General features: G+C 41.3%; 2 protein-coding genes across 2 annotated transcripts in view; both read left to right on the top strand.

Moving 5' to 3' along the window:
• The window catches only part of OCIAD2 (OCIA domain containing 2), a 55131-nt gene extending 37871 nt beyond the window's left edge, over positions 1 to 17260 (top strand). The window contains exon 6 of the mRNA XM_085578632.1: positions 17077 to 17260. Coding sequence (XP_085434758.1) covers positions 17077 to 17260 — 184 coding nt within the window. The remainder of the gene's footprint in view (positions 1 to 17076) is intronic.
• FRYL (FRY like transcription coactivator) overlaps positions 17135 to 19101 on the top strand; it is a 148606-nt gene continuing 146639 nt past the window's right edge. The window contains exon 1 of the mRNA XM_085578599.1: positions 17135 to 17276. The gene's annotated coding sequence lies outside the window, so the exon portion shown is untranslated. The remainder of the gene's footprint in view (positions 17277 to 19101) is intronic.

The raw sequence follows: 19101 nt of genomic DNA, 5'->3' as shown, positions 1-19101 counted from the left end.
CGCGGTGCGCGTGCGCGGGCGCCGCGGGGCGGCGGCACCGCCGGCGCTGGGCGCGGGCCGCGCTCTCGGGAAGGGTAAAAGCTTCTGTCCGTCCCTGCCGGCTCCGGATGGCGGTACGGTACCCCCAGCATTGCTACCCGCTTGCTGAAGATGCTTGGCCAGAATTGCCTAGAAGGAAAGCATCTCTGTTGCCTAAAAAAAGAGGTTTTCTGGGTGAGGACTAAGCGATGGCTGCTGGGCAACTCTTGAGCTCGAGAGCAGTATAAATTTGAATTGTCATGGAGTAGAAGACTAGGGAGTTGTGTGCTTGATTCTAGTCAATGCCATGGCAGCTCTAGCGGGTGCCTGCAGTTTTTGAGAAATAAGGAGAAGCTGAGGGGGAAAAGAAAGGTTTTCATAGTGCAAGGTATGCCTTGACATGTTCTTGTAAACAAGCAGTACTGTGGCTTGAGCTCGCCATATGCCGATATGCCCATACTTGCCTGTGGAATGTACCACTCCCTTTAAGCCTTTTGCAGAGCAAGCCATTGTCTCTTTACCCCAGAATCTGGTTTAAATTGCAGCTTTCTGATGGCTGTACATAAAGGGCCCATGCCTGAAGATAGGAGAAGGAAGGTCTTTGAGATTGAAGGTCTGAAATTGGTAGAGAACTATAAAAGGAACACTGTGAACATGTGAAGGGCATAGGGCAAATAGACTAATGAAAGCTATAGAGGAGATAGGATTCTTGAAACAAGATAGGTGAATAGAACCAGAAACTATGTATACTGGGGTTCTTTTATTCATACCTCTTATCATAAAATACATATATTTTTAATTTATTTTTGTGGGGTTGGCCATGCTTGAGCTGCTGATGACTCTGAGCTGCTGTTTTGCTCCTCTCTTGTAAGATTGATAGTTATCCATTCAGTTTTCTCACTTTACTGTATTCAAGTCTCTTAGACTTCTAATGGGGAAAAAACTAAAATCATGCAGCAGACTGGTGAGTTTACCATCCATTCAAAAATATTGTACAGCCTGCTTGTGAGGTACTTTAAGGTTTCACCTGGCTACATACATCCATTTGCTGGCTTAGAACTTCAGTTGTAGGGCCATACATGAAATAGATTGTAGGGCATATCTACATCCTTGGGACTTCATTCTCTGTACTCAAGACCTGTTTTTGGAGTTCATTCATTGAAATAAATGTTAACAAGGACACCCTTTCTGACCCTCTGGTCTTTTTTTTTACAGCTTCCTTTATAATCATGCTATCTTTCATGTAACTAAGAGAACTTCAGTTTACAATTGGTGATTGCATCACCAAGTCCTTCTGATAAACATGAAATGTTGTTCTCTTGCAAGGCTTAAGGCTAGATATTTAACCCATTTCTTGAATACTGTTTTCTCTAGTTTCTGCTTTAACAGGTGCCATTATGCAATATGCCAATTTTTGTTTACAAATCTATGCACTAGAGTATTTTTTAAGGTAAAAACTCTCAGGGATCTTGAACTGTTTGTTTTACCAATAGGCACAATGGTGCTTTGACACTTCAGCAGATGTTTTATCGTTGCTGTTTTGTATTGTTTTAAACACAAAAATAATAGATTATTTGTAATATCATAAAGTTATATATTTTTAGGCCACTTTATGAGTCAAAATTATTTTTAGAAGTATTACAACTCACGTATCTATGCCTCTTAAACTTTTTCTCCTTTATGACTTAGTATTATGCAAGAATGAAGAATATATTTGAGATTCAAAATACTGTAATAAAAAACTTCATAATTAACCTTTAGAAATTGGAATTTATTTCTTGTGAAGGAGATGCCTCGAAAGAAAAATGAAAACTTTAAAATCACGAGATTCTTTTAAAACGAGCTGATTACTTAGGTTAACAAGTTGGAAAGTGTGAAAATCACATGGTTTCTAATAGCAGTACTTTGCAAAGCAAAGTGGTGAATATTCAGAACTCTTGAAGATGGAACTCCAAGAATTATTAGGGTGAGCTCTGTGCAGTCTGTCAAGTGGTTTAAAAGTTTCTGTTTTTGCTAAATTTTTTTCATTCCCTTGTTAACAGTCAGTGAGAGATTTTATATAACTCCACTGCAAAACAAAGAGGTGGCCTAACAAGTTTTACAATGCTGTATAAGACATAACTGAAACTATTAGATATATGAAATAGTTGTAGTAAACGCTGATCTGGTAAGGAAACTCTCTAAAACAAGTACTGGAAGTGTATGTACTCAATTACAAAGAACAATGTGAATGGTGATTTTTTTTGTTGTTTTTTTTTTTTTTTTTGCTTGGTGTACTGGGACAATACAGTAAAATGCAACAGCTGAGAGATTCTGGTGGCGGCCAAGAGTTAACAGGACTGTATTTGGAAAAATATCTCCCTAATGAGGAAATAACAGTGCCTCATACCAAAAAAAAAAAAAAATCATTGTTGTAACTACTGCAACTGGTGGCAAACAAAGAATCAGTTATTTGCCTGAAGCATTATGGCACATCAGCAAGAACCAAGAGTGGGTGTCTTTGAGGAGCTGATAGTCAAAGCCTCAATTAGTAAGGACTTTACCTGTATAGATAATGATTTCCATTAATATTAACTGGTACTGTAATGTATTTTGAAAATTATTTTACATTTGTAAAGTTGGCATGTAAAGGAGCATTTGGGTTCTGAAAGTGATTGTACATCCTGTGAAGTTCAGGTGCTCAGGGTTAAATACCAGTGATCTGATTTTCATTGGTGGTGAGGTTCTGCTGCTTTTATCTGTTATCTGCATTTATTGGGAAGATCACTGTGGCCCTAACTCAGAATAACTTAAAAATCAGAAGCAACTTGTGATATACTTTGCTTCAATCAATTGTGTGAAGTGATGCACAACACCAGTAGCAATGAATCCTTTTTGTCCTGTTAGGTGCTCTATCACCTACACTTGGACTGTAGTACAATTGTAAAAAGTACTCCACAAAATTCTTAGATCTACAGGGAAGACTTAACCTCAGCTACCAGGATACCTTTTTCTTCCTCTCCTGCTTTCTTTTCCTACTGGTTTCTGCAAGTTGATGTACATCATGTGTCTTAAGGGTATGCAGCACATGGACACAAGTAGTTGAGCATGGAGGGGCTTTTACTGCAAATAAACTATAATTGTACCAAGTGTGGTACAGAACTTTAAACTTCTAATAGAAAATTTTACAACTGTTGTGCTTGTGCATTTGTTCTTTGTACTTTTCCCTCAGTTCCGCTTTTCTTGGCAATGCTTATTATAATACAGTACTTGAATGACAGGCTTATGTTTGACAGTGGGAAAATGTTGACTTCAGGATTCTTTCTAATAATGTTTTGCAAATCTTGTGTTATTTTGTCACACTTGACATGTATTTATTTTTCTTTCTTTCCCCCCACCCCGTGTTTTTTTGGTTTTTTTTTGTTTTTTTTTTTAAAGCCTGGACGCTTTGAGGCACTTTAACAAAAAATATAGTTACTTTTTAACCTGTTAAAATGTTAATGTTGGTACTGTTCTGTTAACATTGGCTCCCTGATCTTTGCATTGTTTAGAAATACATTGTTATTTCCAACCACCAGACTTGTTGTATTAGTGAAATCCCGGCTAGTCCCAGTATCGGCTCAGTTTTCTGAGGATGATAATAAAAATTATCTTACTACTCCGACTCACTGTTAGTGCGTTGCGATAAACCTTGGAGCCTGGCGCCTGCGGAGCTACATGAAATCAAAGCGAATATCCAATGGCCAGAGCAGTGCAAGTGCTTTATATGCCACGCCGGGGTGGCGGCAGCTTGCCCTGCCCTGCCCCGCAGGCTTCCTGGGAGCCAGGCTGCTTCTGCGAGGGAAGCCCGCCGATTCGTCTTGGAAGAACAACGCCAGTAATTCCTGGCAAAAAAAATTTAAAAAAATTCATTTGTGCAGCTGGCCGAGACACAAGTATTTGCCCTTATTCGCTGGGGGGAAGGGCGGATTTTCCGACCGCTTCCTGCGGGCGAGAGGAGCGCGCTGACGGCACGGGCCCGGCGCGGCGGGACCTCTGCGGGGCCGCACCGCCTCAGCAGCCAGGACACTTCCTTGATGTTTCCCAGCGACGCCGCTGCGTGCCCAGAAAGCCGTTTGATTCCCGGCTACCTTGATGACACCGGCCTTCCTAACGGCGGCGATCGGTCCTGCTCTGTCCGGGGGCGCGGAGACATGCTGGGCCGCCCTGCCCGCCGGCCCGGCCCGGCGCGGGGCTGCGCGGAGCCGCGGCCGGAGCGCTGCCCGGGCGGCCCGAGGGGAGCGGCGCCCGGAGCGCTGCGGGGGCGGGACCAGCCGCCGCCCCGGCCTATCACAGCCACGGGAAGCGGGAGGGGGTCGGGGGCATCGCCAATCGGGGCTCGGCTCGCCCCTCGCTGCGTCGCGATTGGCCGCGGTGCGGAGGGGCGGTGCCTCGAGGGCGGGCCGGACGCTGAGGAGCCAACGGGGAGGGAGCGCGGGGGCGGGGCCCTGTGAGTGCCGCGCGCCTGCCCCAGTGAGCGCCGGGGCCGGGCGGGGCCGCGCGTGCCAATGGGGCGGCGGGGGGGGCGGGAGCGCCGCGCCGGGACGTCGGGGTGCTGGAGGGGAGAGGCGGCGTCGGGATAAAGCCGGCGGGGGATGCCGGTGGCGCGCGTTGCTCGCTGGGTCCCACCAGGCTCGCTCTGAAGTGTCGGGGGGACCGCAGCCGCGCTGAGGTAGGCGGCGGCGCCCAGGGCTGCGGCAGCTTCTACCGGCGGGAGAGGTGAGGCGGCGGCGCAGCCGGGATCCGGTCGTGGCTGATCGGAGAGAGGAGGCGCCTTGCCCCGACGGGAAGGGAGCCCGCGGGTTGTGCTGTGCGGCCCCGGCACTGGCTCGGCCCCGGTCCTCGCCGCTTTGTTTACGGTGGGGAGGGGAGGGACGGTGGGAAGGGCAGCGTGTGGCCGGGCGGCCCTGCCCGCCGTCGCCGCGGGGGCATGAGTAGGGCGGAGACGGGGCAGGGGTCGGCGGTGCTGCGTGCGCCTGGCCGCCCCGCCCGAGCTCCGGACCTTTTGCCCCGGGGAGACGGCGCCTCCCCCGATCCCCGCCGCGGCCCGCGCTCTGTCTCCTTCCGCCCCTTCCTCCGCGGCCCCACCCGTGCGTGCCCAGCCTTCTCAGCCCGCGGCCCCGGAGCCTCCGGGGTAGGAGCGGCTCCCGCACAGCCCCGCGGGCCGAGCGTGCAGCGGCGGCCGTCGCTGGGCTCCTCCCGCCCCACGCCCGCACCCGTCCGGCCGGCTCCGGCCGCCCCCCGGGACAGCGGGGCCGCGCAGCCGCCGGGCAGCCGCCGCCGCAGGGGATGGCGGGGCTGGGAGCGGGCCAGGCCGGCCGGGAATGGCGGGACGGAACGGGGAGGGTGGCACGGAGCCGGGCTTTGTTCCCGGCCCCGCCCCGCCTGGGGGTGCCCGGGGGCTCCGGCGGAGAAAGCGAGTCCCGGCGCCTGGTGCGGAGGGCGGCGCGGGCGAGCAGCGACGCCCCCGGCCGCCCGTGCCGCCCTCCGCGCAGCTGGCCCGCTCCCCCGCCTGCGGGTGAAACTTGGGAGACTTGAGCGGCGAACGAGGAGACGTGTGTGCGCGCAGTGTGCTGCGCCTCGCTGGTGGAGTCGCTCTGAGGTGATTTTAGGACCAAGTTTGGCTTCCGCAGTTTTTGCAGCCTCAGACAGGCGTGCTTGTATGGCTGTAAGTGTTGTAGGGGCTTGATTAGTTTTCTCCTCACCACTTTCATGTGTATATTTCTAGTATTTTGATAATGTGATAATTTTTCTTACTCAGTAGGCAGTTCAGACTGTGTCTTGACCAGAAATCACTGTGTGATGATCAGGGTAGATCTAGCTAAAGCATCCCATGGATCAGAAAGAAAACATAAAAAAAACTCCCTGAAAACTCAACAAATCTAAAATATTTTGGTGGTCACTCATACTGAGGAGTTGCAACAGCAATTTGCTAATACGATCTTCAGGAATAGTAAGACAATCTGGACATGAGGCAGCAAGAGTATAACCTGGACTTCCTTCAGAATTACAAATCTCAAATGGACATTAGGAAAGAAATATACTAAACCAGAAAACTAATTCTTTCCTCGTTTGTGCATTGCGTATCTCCATGCTGCAGACTTCATGGAGTATATAGAGTACTTTGAGAAAGGTGATTTGCTGATTGAGGGTTGAGCAAAGACTGAAATTTTCTGTCGTTTCTTAAGAAGTATTTCCTCACGATGTCATTTCCTCAGTAGGCTGTTTCAGTTGCTTTGCTTCTGTGGTGTTACTGTCATGCTGAGGATATGTGCCAAATACTTCAGAATCTTTGTGGAAGATCACACACCAAGTGCTGTAAAACCACGCTGATTCTTATCTTGTGACACTATCTCAGGAAGGAAACAAACCTCTCCGTAAAAATTGTGTTGCAGGTTTAGTAAGTCACGTATTTAAAGATGAGAACAACATTTTCAGTGTCAAAAGCTTCCTTTATCTGTGGTTTGTAGAGGTCCTTAGTGGTACTTGATGGTGGTTGTTTCCAGTAGACAGCCGACTTCCCTGGGTAAATTGCTGCTGTGAATGACTCCTTATTTATATTCCAAAACTGATCTGGTTAAAGTCTGTGCTGACTTCTCATGAAGTGGTTTCCTTGGAGTAGAGTGGTGGTATGTTACTTTGGGATGTTGTAGAAAATTGTTGCTGAGCTTCATTTCGAAAGAAAAATTGTTTAGTTCTTATGTGAGGTTAGTTAAGGTAAAGTTGGAAAATTCAACTGATTCTATTTCTGTTTGACTGGCTTGAGTGAACCAAAGCATGGCGATAACTGGTTTTTGTGTAATACCATAATACTTTTAAGAGGGGAAGTTTTAGGTTGTAGAGGCTAAGGCAAAAAGTAGAACTGTTCATTTTTCATGTTACCGAATTAACACTTTGCAGTCGTCCTGCTAGGCTTCAACAGCTCAAGAGTGGTTTTATTTCCACTCATGTGTTTATTTCACTGTGAATGCTTGTCTTTCTAATTTGGGGTGATAAAATTAATTGGTATGCTGAAAGTTCTTGCTAATACAGTTGAGATCTTGCTGTCTGTATTTACTTTTTCTAAGAACTTAAGAAGATTATAATTCCCTTCAGTGGCTATGCATCAAGGAAAACAGCTTGGAAAACAGTGTGTTCTGCATGAGGCAGGAGTTGCCTATTTTACATCTAGCTTTGTATTTAAGGGGGTTTTGTTTTCACCATCTTGCCAGGTGAAGACTACTTCATTATTGCATAAAGGATCAAAGGATAAGTTTAATTTTTTTTTGTCTGAACTTCTTAAGACATGTGAAGGCAAACTTTTCGCTTCAGTGGACTTGCATAATACAGAACATGTCACAAAACAGCTCCTTGTAGCTTAGAGTGCCATGATTTTTTTTTAGCAGTTTTTGCCTTCATTTAAGCCTTAGTTGGAAAGAAGCTATAGGTATTGTGCAGATAATGTCAGAGGAAGGAGCTATATGCACATGTGGGCTATGTGAATTACTGTGAGAAAAATGAGGATGATATTTCAGGGTTTGTGACCCAGTACCTGTGGTTACTGGCCTGCCTTACCATTAGAAAATGCGATGTAGCTTATCCTCAGTGTGGGGGCAGCTGGCCTTGCACACAGCCTGGCTGTGGTTTGCTGCTTTGTGCAGCTTCTGCATGCTCACACCCAAACAACTTTTGGCCCTCAGGACTCTTATATCTATAATAATCCTCCCAGGAATCACAGCGGGCTGGAGAAGTGTTGCAATGTTAGAAGGTTTTAGAATTCAGCATTATTCTTGTCTGGTCTTGCTCTAAATCCTGATGAACTCCTGTAATAGATGCTAGCCAGACTGACTCAGTTAGGGTTGCTTCTGCCTTTCTGTATTCAACTAAAGGCGCAATTATTTCTGGTGTTTAGCTTGCTTATCCTCAGTGCTCGACAGTCAATTGTATGAGTATCTGTGTACTGCCATATAGCTCTGTCTCTTCTAAGACTTCTGTTGTCCTCCCTTTCCTTCCTTCCCCTCCCCCAAATCTATTATAATCCTAATTCCTTCTGACATGAACACCTCCCAGGAAGAATGACTGAATACAGTCTCAAACAGCAAGTGTCCAATATCATCACTGGGAGATATCAAAAAGGAAAAAAAAAAAAAATCCCCTTCAGCTAGTTGAACAACAGTGTTTGCTCTGGACATGGCTTCAGTTTTGAGGAGTTTTTGTATTTATCCCTAGTTTTTCCTAGTGATTTATGTTTACATGCAAAAATATAGGAGGAACAAGTATTAAAAACAAAATCAAACTTCTAAAGTTGAGTTTGAGGTTCTCTGAAATGTCTAAATATTTGATCTGGTGCAAGGACCTGGTGCCCTGACATCATTGCTATAAACTTTGGTTTGTTCTTTACATGGGCATTCTTGCCCTTGTCACCAGAAGCAACATGAATTGTTTTTCATGGTTAGTGACAATAGTCAAAGCTGAGCAGCGTGGAATTTGCACAGAGCTTGGTATAGAAGGACCTTTCTTCCGTCATTCCAGCTGCTATTTTGGCAGCTGGTCCATACAGGTGTAAGAGAACTTTACTTTTCAAGAGCTGGGGCTGGCCTAGCCTGAAATAGCTGCAGACAGCTTGGGACTATTGATGTGCCACTTGAGTGGTGCAGGTGGTCACTTCGGAATTAATGTGGTGACCTATTTTCTTCTTATTCCCTGTATTCCAGAAAATGGAAGAAGACTCCTGGCTTGGACCTTTTCCTCCCCTCTCTTGTTAGATTTTTTTTAAGTGAAGTTACATGAGATAGTCATAATAATAAAATAAGATTTGTGTACTTTGTCAGCTAGCTGTTGGAAGGTTACTTCAAAACTAAGTAACTGATACTTGGGTAGTATTTGCAGTTGTATGTTAAAGCAGTTTGGCAGTGTCAGTTGCCAACATTATTTTTCATCTTAGGTAGCAATTTTTCTTTTTAATGTTTGTTTCCCCTTACCTTGAGTGTGTTTATCTAGAGAGTAATGCTGTAATTTTGCTAAACCAGATAAACCAGACTCTCTCTTGTTTGGGTGAGACTTCACCTTATCATACTAAAATGCTGTAATTGCCTCCTTCATATATTAATTAGTCATTTTAACATGCATTGGCCAGACTTCTATAAAGTATTCCAAGGATGGTTGCAGTGAGACACAATAAAGGCTTTTTAATACTCTGGTGGGTGTATCTTGCTAGTAAACCTTAGGGATCCTGTTTTCTTTCCATAGGCCTGTCAAGGTTTCTCTCTCTCTTCATAAACTGCAGCTTATAACAAAAAAATATTACTGCTCAAGTATGTTACCTTAAGGGGGAAGAGAATCTGTAGGTTAAATGCAACAGTCCTTGGGCCTACTATAGTTTGGGTCTCAGTGGGCATGATGTTAGTCATATTTGTGCAGAGAGTATTCAAGGAGCACAAAGATGCCCCAGCAGTGTGCAAGTAAGCAAGGGAGAAGAGCACAAAATAAAGTGGTGTGTGCTAAAAAGATCCTTGTGAGGTTATGGGTAAGACCTGCCTTGCCATATGCAATCCTATTTGCTTAGCGTTTCACAGACTTCCTGCTGTTGAACTTTCACTGCTGGTTTTTGTAGTAGTCTCAAGGACAATAATTGTGTAGGTTCTACCAGACCCATGCAGTTAAGTTTGTTTAGAGTAACTGAATATAATGTTGGATGTGTTTATGAAATAAGAGCTGGAGAGAGCATAAAAACTACAAATAGAGATAGTTTTGTTGTACTGATCCAGAAGATAAGGCTCTAGTAATTCAATGTGGGAGACTGTTAAAAGAGATTAATTAAATTTCTTTCAAAGTGAAGGAATATCTATACCATAAGGCTTGGGAATGATCTGATAAAATGAGACCTCAGGAATTTGCATTTGAAGTTGATATTGCAAAGAGTGACTTTCTTTCTCTGTTGGTGTTGTCCAGATTTGCAAAATAAAGAAGCATCTTCTTTTGTAAATACCTGTCCTAAAGAGGACTTGGAATTAAGAGTAGACCTGGAAAAAGGCTGATTCTTTTTAAAGGCATTAGCATGGGAGATAGCTGAAGTGTTCCTAGCAATTTTTATCTGTCTTTCATGAGAGTAATCCTTATCAACACTTCTGCTCTTGTGATAAATCAGAAAGAACTGCTGGGGTTCTGCCCGTGGCAGCTGGACATATTGACATTGACAGAATTTTCATGATTTTTAATTGAACTAATCTAATCTGCCAGTAATGCTGATTATGTTAAAAAACTTGCTGTAAGCAAAAATACTTATATTTCTACCTCTGTAGACATCATCCAAAACCAATGTCATTCAAAAAGCTGAAGAATTACTGCCCAGTGCACTGTGACTGCTGACTGGCCTGTTTATTCCCTGGGATAGGGTGATGAGTAGTCACTGGTCCTATGATGGCTGTTGGTGTGACTTGGGGCTCCTGGATACCCCACATCAGCTCGTAAAGAGAAGGGAGTTGCAAATTAGTGCTCTTATTCTTTGCAGGAGTAGCAGCATGTGTACGTCTCCTGGACATCTTCACTTGGATATGTCAAATCTGGTACTCTTTTTCTTGACACAGAAATCATGGGGATCTTACCCCATTCCCTTTGTTTCTTCAGTTTAGACCCTACCGCTGCCACCATATTTGAAATTACTTTGGTGGTAGATGTTGCATGTAAAACTGGGAATTGGAGCTTTCTTTTCAGATGGAGTTGATACATGTGTTTGTGTGTATATGTATTTACATGCACCTACCTGCAGAATTGATAGGTGAATAGCTGGGGATGGTGAGAGTGGTGGATAGTAAGTGTGGGAACAGAAAAACTGGGTAAACAGAAGTACAAAAGAAGTAGAAGAAGCTTTTGGTGCAGGAAACTGAAAGTTTTTACCTACAGATTTCTTTAACGCTTTTGTATAGTTCTGGGCTTTTGCTGTATTAGGGGAAAAATGAACCTTATTTCAAAGTGTTTATGACTGCTTCTCTTCCTGTAAGTCATGATCAGGCTATGATATTATGGTCTGTAATTCAAAATCTGTAAACAAACCATCAGCACAGATTGTACTTGTATTTTTATGGTGCTGAGGTAAATTGTGTACAACTCATTTGATCTGGCTGGAAACCCAACCTTATATCTCCTGAGAGAGTATCTAAAGAAGGTATTGCATAGTGTATTCCATGTTATGCCATAGTGTGAGTTACTGTTCTCTTGTCTTGCCTTTTTAAATTAAGAATAAATAGTTCAATTTTCAAGTTATGTCCTAGTCTCCATAATTTGAAAGTAGCTTTTATTGCATGTTTATATCAAACCATATCTACTATATAAAACTCTTATATAACTTAGGTAGTTTAAGGGCATAAAATCTTTGTGACTGTAGCCCAGTGGCTCAAATGTTCCAAGTTGAGGAACTGACATATGTTAGCGATGCAAGGCATTCTGAATTTTGCAGGTGGCTGTTTGAAAACTACTATGTGATTATTATGGGAAGCCTAAAATGCAGTAGAAAGAGAAATCACTAGGGCTTTCATAATGTTCTGTACCTAGAAACAAGAAGAATAATTCAGCTACTTTAGTATTTGTTATTGCTATGCTGGAGAATGCAGACTGGCCTCATTTGAGATTTTTTTTAAGTGAAAAAGCAAGTTCATATCTCACTCTGTGTAAATATAGACTCTATAAACTCTACAGTTTAAGAAAAAAGAATGAGTTGAGATGGTCTGCAGGTACAACAAAGTCCCCATTCTGATCACTGTAGTTCAGAAGCAGTTAGCATTACTGCTTTCTATGCAGTATTTGTATTCTACTTCGAGAGGCCAGATATAATTGCACTAGATTGGGATATATCAATTGAAATGTTTTTCTGCAACTGCTTGAGTAGCTAAGAAAGCTGCTAACTGATGTTATACTTGCTATATTATACATTATTGATGTTCTACTTCTTTATTGTTTGATCAGCATATTGGAAGAACTACAGGTGTTTTATATACAGGACCTTAGTTTAACCTTTGCTGGAGATGCTTTGAGGGGAGGAAGTGGAGAAAGCAGTTTCCTGCTTTGTTCGAGGGAGTAAAGCGGTGAGGTTTTTTTTTTTGTGTGGGTGGGGTGGTGTTATTTATTTATTTAATTCATATAGACCTTGGTACTGACTGTGTGTAAAGTTCATGTTGGTTCCTCCTAATGTTATATCATAACTAAGAAAAATTGCCATAGTTTTCTTTGTATAGATACAGTAACAGAACTGGTCAGTGTTTTATAATTTTTGTCACTTTTTTAAAAAGAGAATACATTTTGAGCCTTAGCAGTCTGTTAAGAGAAGGAGCAATCAAAAGGCATTAGCACCTTGGAAACGTATAACTGCATCACTGGTTTCTGAAGGCAGCGAGTTCCTTGGGCACTAGTAAAGACAATTATTCTAAAGAGAATAATCTGAGAAACTGAAAAGGTCTTAGATCTAGATGGAAATATCCATTCTGCTGTGGTAAAAACACAGTCTGAGTTTTGGCATACTCCTAATACTTTGAAATGAGACTCCAAAAGATATAACGTTATGGTAAAGAGTCAAAGAACAGGCAGGGTTTGTGGCCCTGGCCCATTGGATATGATTTAGCATTCACTTACTTAGCCCCTTGTCATGATAACCAAGGAAAAGAGAATTAAAATAACTAATTTTAAGTTTATCATGGTCAAATTATTACATATTTAGTACCAAGCCCTCAAATTTATCTTGCAAATTCTTTGCTACAAATGGGAGTATTTTCAATTGAACTTTATCAGTTTGTAAATGGAGAGCTATTTATAATTCTTGGAAGAAGAAAGTAAAAAACATGTAGTTCTCAGGTGCAGGTAGTTGACTCTATTCCAAAATTTTGTTATGACTGAGATAGGCACTTTTTTCTTCTTGTCCCATGAATCCTTTTAGGTGATTTTGACATGCCTTTTAAGTGTTCTCTCATTTCCACATCAGTTATGTAAAAGCTGAACCTACATTAATTTCATGCCAATGATCTATACATCTTCCAGCTGCAATATTTGTATTTAATGAACTTCTCCCTGCCCAAGCCCCCCAAAGGCTTGTTTTTTTTAGTTAGTGACCCCGTGTCTCTCCTGTTTACGACTTTTGTGGTTCCTCACAGTTAATTGATCAGCAGCCACCCAGCCTTGCTGGTTGTGTGGATTGTGGAGTGGAAAAAGACCTGGTTTTCAGTAAGGAGATGGTTGATGAAATTGGGAGAGTATTGCATGACTACTGTGTTCTTGACAGCATTTTGTAACACTCAGTTTATCATGTACCATTTTTAGTTTGTAGTGCTGATTGTTGTTATACACTATTAATATTCTTAAAGCTTTTACAGGAAGCAAAAGAACAAAGTTGTTACTAAAAATCTTCTGTTGATACACAGTGTGCCAAGCATCTGTAAGGAAATTGAGTAGATTTGAGAATAAGGAGCCTGGGAAACTTGATTCCTCCTTTTTATTCTTATGACATCCAATTTTCTGAGGTAATTAGCTTAAAGGTGGTTTCTGTAATATTCAGGTGCTCTCAAGCTATTCTTTTCTCTGTTTCTGATGTTAGTCACCAATATTATACTTGGAAGGACAGCAAGCCATAAGCTCAGTATAGTCTAGTTGCAGAGGAAAAGGTTGGGACAACAAGGGAGCTGGTCAGGCACTGGAAATCTTTCAACCTTCTGGTATCATTTTCCCATGCTGTAGTGGAAAAAAATGTGTAATTGGCCTGTAACAGGGAAGTCTTGTATATAGTCAATATGTTGTATAATAAATCTAGTTTATAGTTAGCAATGTTGTTTTCTTCCTTCTACCTCCTGTTTGAGGGGTGGTGTAAGTTGGCAAGAGGACCAGAGCTCACCAGGGGTGGTGTGTTATCTTAGGAGTGCTTGTGACAGCAGGTTACTTAGCTCTAGAAAGTGCTGAAGTTATAGGTCAGGCACAGATTTGGGTGACCATAGTACCATTGGGTAAATGTTTGCCCCTAAACTTCAAGCTTCTTGTAATTTTTCAAATGATGTCATAAAAACTGATATAGTTCATCTCTGCCTTTATTCTACCTGTGTAAAAGCAAATAGTTTATTGAAGCCTGTTTAGAGTTTGTCGTGTGGAAACACCACTTCTAGCAGATGGCTAAAACTATTAATATTTCTTTTTTTCTTTCTTTTGAAGTATCATCTTATTAAATCTTTTGGGCCAGTAATTGGGAAGAAGGCTCTAATTTAGTGTATTGTGTGTATCTTCTTAAATGAAGTTGCTGATACTTGGATTTCCAGCAACATTTGTATTAATCCCCATCCCTGAAGGTTTTGGAAGTGATCTGCTATACTACCTCTCCTACACTTAGCAATGTGTGCTGAATTGGAGCATGTTAATTGCTGCTCAGAAGTTAAAGTCGAGTTCCATTTTGCATAGTAGTCAACATTATAGCAGCTACTCTGTAAATATAATACAACAGCCTGAAAATAATGCTCTGTGAACTCCTCTCCTTCCAAAGAAAAAGTTCATGTAAATTAGAAGTTACATGTGCTGTTACTTGATCAGATTTGAAGTTGACTGAATTTTTAGTTGCATTTTCCAATTCAGGTTGTTAGAGGAGTTCTGAATTCTTTTAGATATGAAAACTTAGAGGTAGCATCAGTTTTCTTTGTACTATTTTTTGAACCTTATGATAGCAAATCTTTTGTATTTTCAACTTTATTATGTTTCTTTTTTTCATGTTCTGCGTCTTAACTTTTTATAAATCTTCCATAGGAGCGAACCCCAAACACTAAAACTACACCTGTGTGATACCTTTGACTTCAAATCTGATATAGTATAGTTATATTTTAACTTGTCAGCTGCCATTAGGAATGAAGCTAAATGAACCAGCAATGTGCTGTAGCTACTGTAGGCTTCACTGGCATCTTTTGGAGAATTTGACCTTTTTGCTGCCTTTTCTGATACTTTATTTTTCCTGTAGTCTGAGTTAATCTGATCAGATTGATTCTGTAGAATACCCTAGGTTGTATTCAAATCCAGCTGTAGTTGTTCTTGAAGTTCTGGGCAGCAGCTACAATATGAAATTCATTATAGCGCAGTGTGCACCAAAAAAACTTGAGTACATTGCATGGGTTTTCATGGACTTCCCATCCTCTGGTCTCTTTCCAAACTGTCTGCTAGGTGACCTGACAGTGCCTTCCTAAAGCTTGGACAGTCAAGTCAGTTTTCAGCTTAACTGTGTTTCCTGTGCCAAGCAGCTGGGCTGTTGTTGGGTGTTGTGGTGGGAGAGGGAGATTGAATCTGGTGTGGTAAAGAAGGAAGATGTGTTTGCGTGTGTCTGCTCTGAAGGCTGCAAGCAGGGAAGCCTCTAATCGGAATGGATGATGTACCTGTGAACGTATGTTTTGCTTGAGGTAGTGAACTGAAATGTATATGCCAGGGTGGTTTCTGTCTGGGTATTCTGTCAATTTTCTGGAGGGTAATAATGCATAGGTTTGATTGTGTTGAAGTGCTGTTCCCAGTGATTGTATTAGGGGAGGAGTTAAAGGACAGCTGACTCACTCTCTTTCAAACTGGGGTGAATGTAAGGTTTTGCATAAACTGAAATAAACTGTTGCTTACCTTTAATTTAAAAAAGGGAGCAAAAAGAAGAGGAAAAAAATGGAATAGTACAGCTTGTTGATATTTGTAGGATGAAAGGTAATGCATTTCTGCTGTGCAGAAAACAATGCTAACTTATTCTAGTTGTCTGAAGAGGTAAAAGTGATGTGTATTTGTTGCACTGCATTGTCAAATGCACAGACTATGGAAAACAGTTCAGATTTTTATTAAGGTGTTGCAAAATTTTACAGGTAAAATTCAGTATTTTGTTGCGAAATGCTTTCCTTTGTAACTGGTCAAGTCTTTGAAACATATGACTGTCTTTTCCAAGGAATTACATAATGCATTCCTAATTTATATATATAAATATCAGGTTACTTCCTGTTTGCAAGAGTTTATCTAATTTTCTTTCTTGTCTCACAGTCCCACTTTTAAGCTCTCTGTTACATCTTAAAATCTTCAGGATGTGGCTTTTTACTTTTAGATTGCACTTATATGGGTCTCTCTTTTGTATTTTTGGAAACACTAATTAAGAAGTAGAACAAGTTGTACATAAAAGAATTGATGATGTTTGAATAGTTCACACATCCTTAAAGGAAACTTACTACATTTGTGCTGCATCAGAGCACTGAAAATCATGTTGGATATGCAGGGCTTTCTACAAATATTTCCTGGAAAATTTCCAAGCTATGGAATTTTAAAATATCTGGAATTTTTCAAGCTATGAATTTTTAAAAGAAGAAAAAAAACTTCCTCCTATAAACTAGATGTTCTGGAGTGGTGGACTGCTACTGCATGATGAGACTTGAGTTGTTAAAAGCAATTGAAAGTGCTTGATCTGCCTTCAGGGTAAAATTAAAAATATTAAAGTGTTTTCTTGTACTGTAGTTTGGCACTATAGAAGTAAAAAAGAATCTGCTGCTTAGGCAAGTTGTGGCAAGTATGTCTGCTGCATACAAACTTCTATTGTGAAGGAATCTGCAGAACTTCTCAAGACCCAGCTCTGAAGTATTGTTTCTTTTTCTGACCACATCCTCCTGCTAACTGAGCAGATAAAAAAAACCCCAAAAAATCAGAAAAGAAATTAATAAAAGGAATAAGATGAAAAATTTTATTCAGAATTACTTGCATTTTAGAGTGGCTAGATATAATTAATAAAAATATATTTGTAACTAAAGTGCAATTAAAACCTTTAATAAGGAATGGATGCATGCAGAATATGCTGAGTGTGGGAAACCAGATGTAATTTTGGTGTCAGTTTTAATTTTTCTCTTTCATAGGGAAAAAATAATTAAGAATAATTAGCTTCTGACCAGAACAGCAATTTTGAAGGCAAATGTAACAAATACATTTTTATAGTTTTTAAGTTTTCAATGATAAATTTAGAATTCTAAAGCATTGGGAAATTGTTCACATCTCTGTTAAATGTCTAAGGTTTGATTTTTTTTTTTCTTGTTTCTTTTTCAGAGTTCTGTATTTCATTTGTCTGTACTGTGTTTGGAGATCTTTCTCCAATTTTTGGCTATATACCAGCCAACTCGAAGCTGTTTACATCTTGTCTGCTCTTACATCTCAAAGCACAACGTTGGACTGGCGGGGAAAATGTCTTGATGGATCCATCCTAAGTGTGATAGCTCTCATCAGTGGTTAACAATGGCTTCTAAGTGGTAAGGTCTTTCTCACAGTAGTGTCATAAACAGATTTTCATCTATCGCTTTCTGTTTTGCTTGTCTATATTGTGCTGTTAACACACCTTGAGCTGTTACTTCGGATCTCAGTTGTCTGACTAGAAGACTGTCTGTACTGTGTTAAATCCAACAAGAACATGTGTTTTAATACAGTGTAGTAACTGATCACGGCCAAAAGTGAACGTCTAAGGAAGAGGGCAGGGACAGGGCAAATACCCTCCCTGTCATCTGCGTCCTGGGGACCTCCGAAGCCAGATGTGGTATCTGTGCTCTTAATACTTATCGAATTGTACATTTAGTATTTCTTTCGTGCGATTTCTGCATGTTCGACAGTCGTTTCACGGGCGCCAGTGCTCGTGGGAATCGGAGTCGGTGGGAGCGGAGCCGTCCCGCCTTTGGGAGGTGCGGGCGGGCGCCTGCGCTCTGCCCCCGTGTGGGCGAAGCCGGTACTGCAGCCCAGTGGCGAGGGCCGGCACGGACTCGTGGGGCGCTTTGGGCTGGAAGCCACCTCCAGTTCCTTAGGCAGAGTTCTCATTCCTAAGTCAGTGACATACACAGATGCTCTTTCCTTTGCTGCTTTGCATGTAGGATTTTACCAGCAGGAAATAGATAGGCACTGATGTCAAGTACAGGGCAGCTATTGTCATTAAAGCACTTCAGAGCTGAAATGAGTATTGATAGATCCGAACAACATCTAAACTTCTTAAAAAATAATATAACATACTGCTTTTCTATAGTTAAGTAGTTAAACTGATAGACCATGCTTTCTTTTGGCTTTTGAGAGCAGAGGGTACATTGGTGTGACAGGATGAAAATATTGAAGTGCTGTTGTTGATATGCTGTTTGCTATGTGGACTTTCATATTCAAGACAATTTTATTATTTATATATTCTATAGTACTTTGTAGAATGTAATAGACTATGTTTTATTATTAACTAATTGTCATTAATAATTAGAATATTATATGTTATGTAGTATTTCCTCATAGCTCTCACTTCATTTTATATTGTTTTATATTTTCTGTGAAGGAGATGTATACAAAGAAATAGAATTTGGATTCATAAGAAGATCTGCTTTTGGAACATCTCCATTATATCATGAACCCATGTGTGCTTCTGTTACTGTTTTATATTTCCAGTAATATAACATGCTGACCTGCTTAACTGTCCTTTGTTAGAATTTTATACCTTAATTATTTCTGTACTGATGTGTTCTTTCTCTCGAAGTATAATAAATTTGTTGCTGCAGAAGTTTAAAGACCATATCTTGTTATTGTTCAAGGAAGGCAAGTACATCTTTGAACATTAGAGTAGTCACTCCAAATCAGTCTTTTAAATGAAGTAGAAAAATGGAGGCAGAGGGTTTGAGAACATTAGTATAATTTTTTACTATAAGTTTTTCTTCTGTCCATGCTTATCCTGCTTAGGACAACTTTAGTTTTATATAATTTTAAAAGGTTTTAGTGCTTATGTATGTTTCTACATTTCTTTATGTTTATATAGAAAATGTGCTCCACCTACAAATTTCAAATGTTGAAGTTTCTTTATTGGGAACAAGACTGTCCAGCACTGATCTAGTTTCTGGAATACTTTTCAGTAATTATTGTGCTTTTTATACTTGCTGTGAGATGTTTAAAAAGCAATCAGGTTTTTAGCAAATCATGTTTAAAACAAATATTCTTAGCACTGGGGCCACAGATTTTGTATCTATTGTCTTCTATATTAAAAGCCTACTGTGTTTTGTATAGGCAGTAAATGTGTTGTGTCTGGGCTTCATTTTGTTTTTCACTTTAGTTAGAAGTGGT

This window comes from Lonchura striata, chromosome 4 (genome assembly GCF_050655825.1).
Source record: "Lonchura striata isolate lonStrDom1 chromosome 4, ASM5065582v1, whole genome shotgun sequence".
NCBI lineage: Eukaryota > Metazoa > Chordata > Aves > Passeriformes > Estrildidae > Lonchura > Lonchura striata.
The sequence above is the reverse complement of the archived record's forward strand: the minus strand, read 5'-3'. Positions and strand labels throughout refer to the sequence as shown.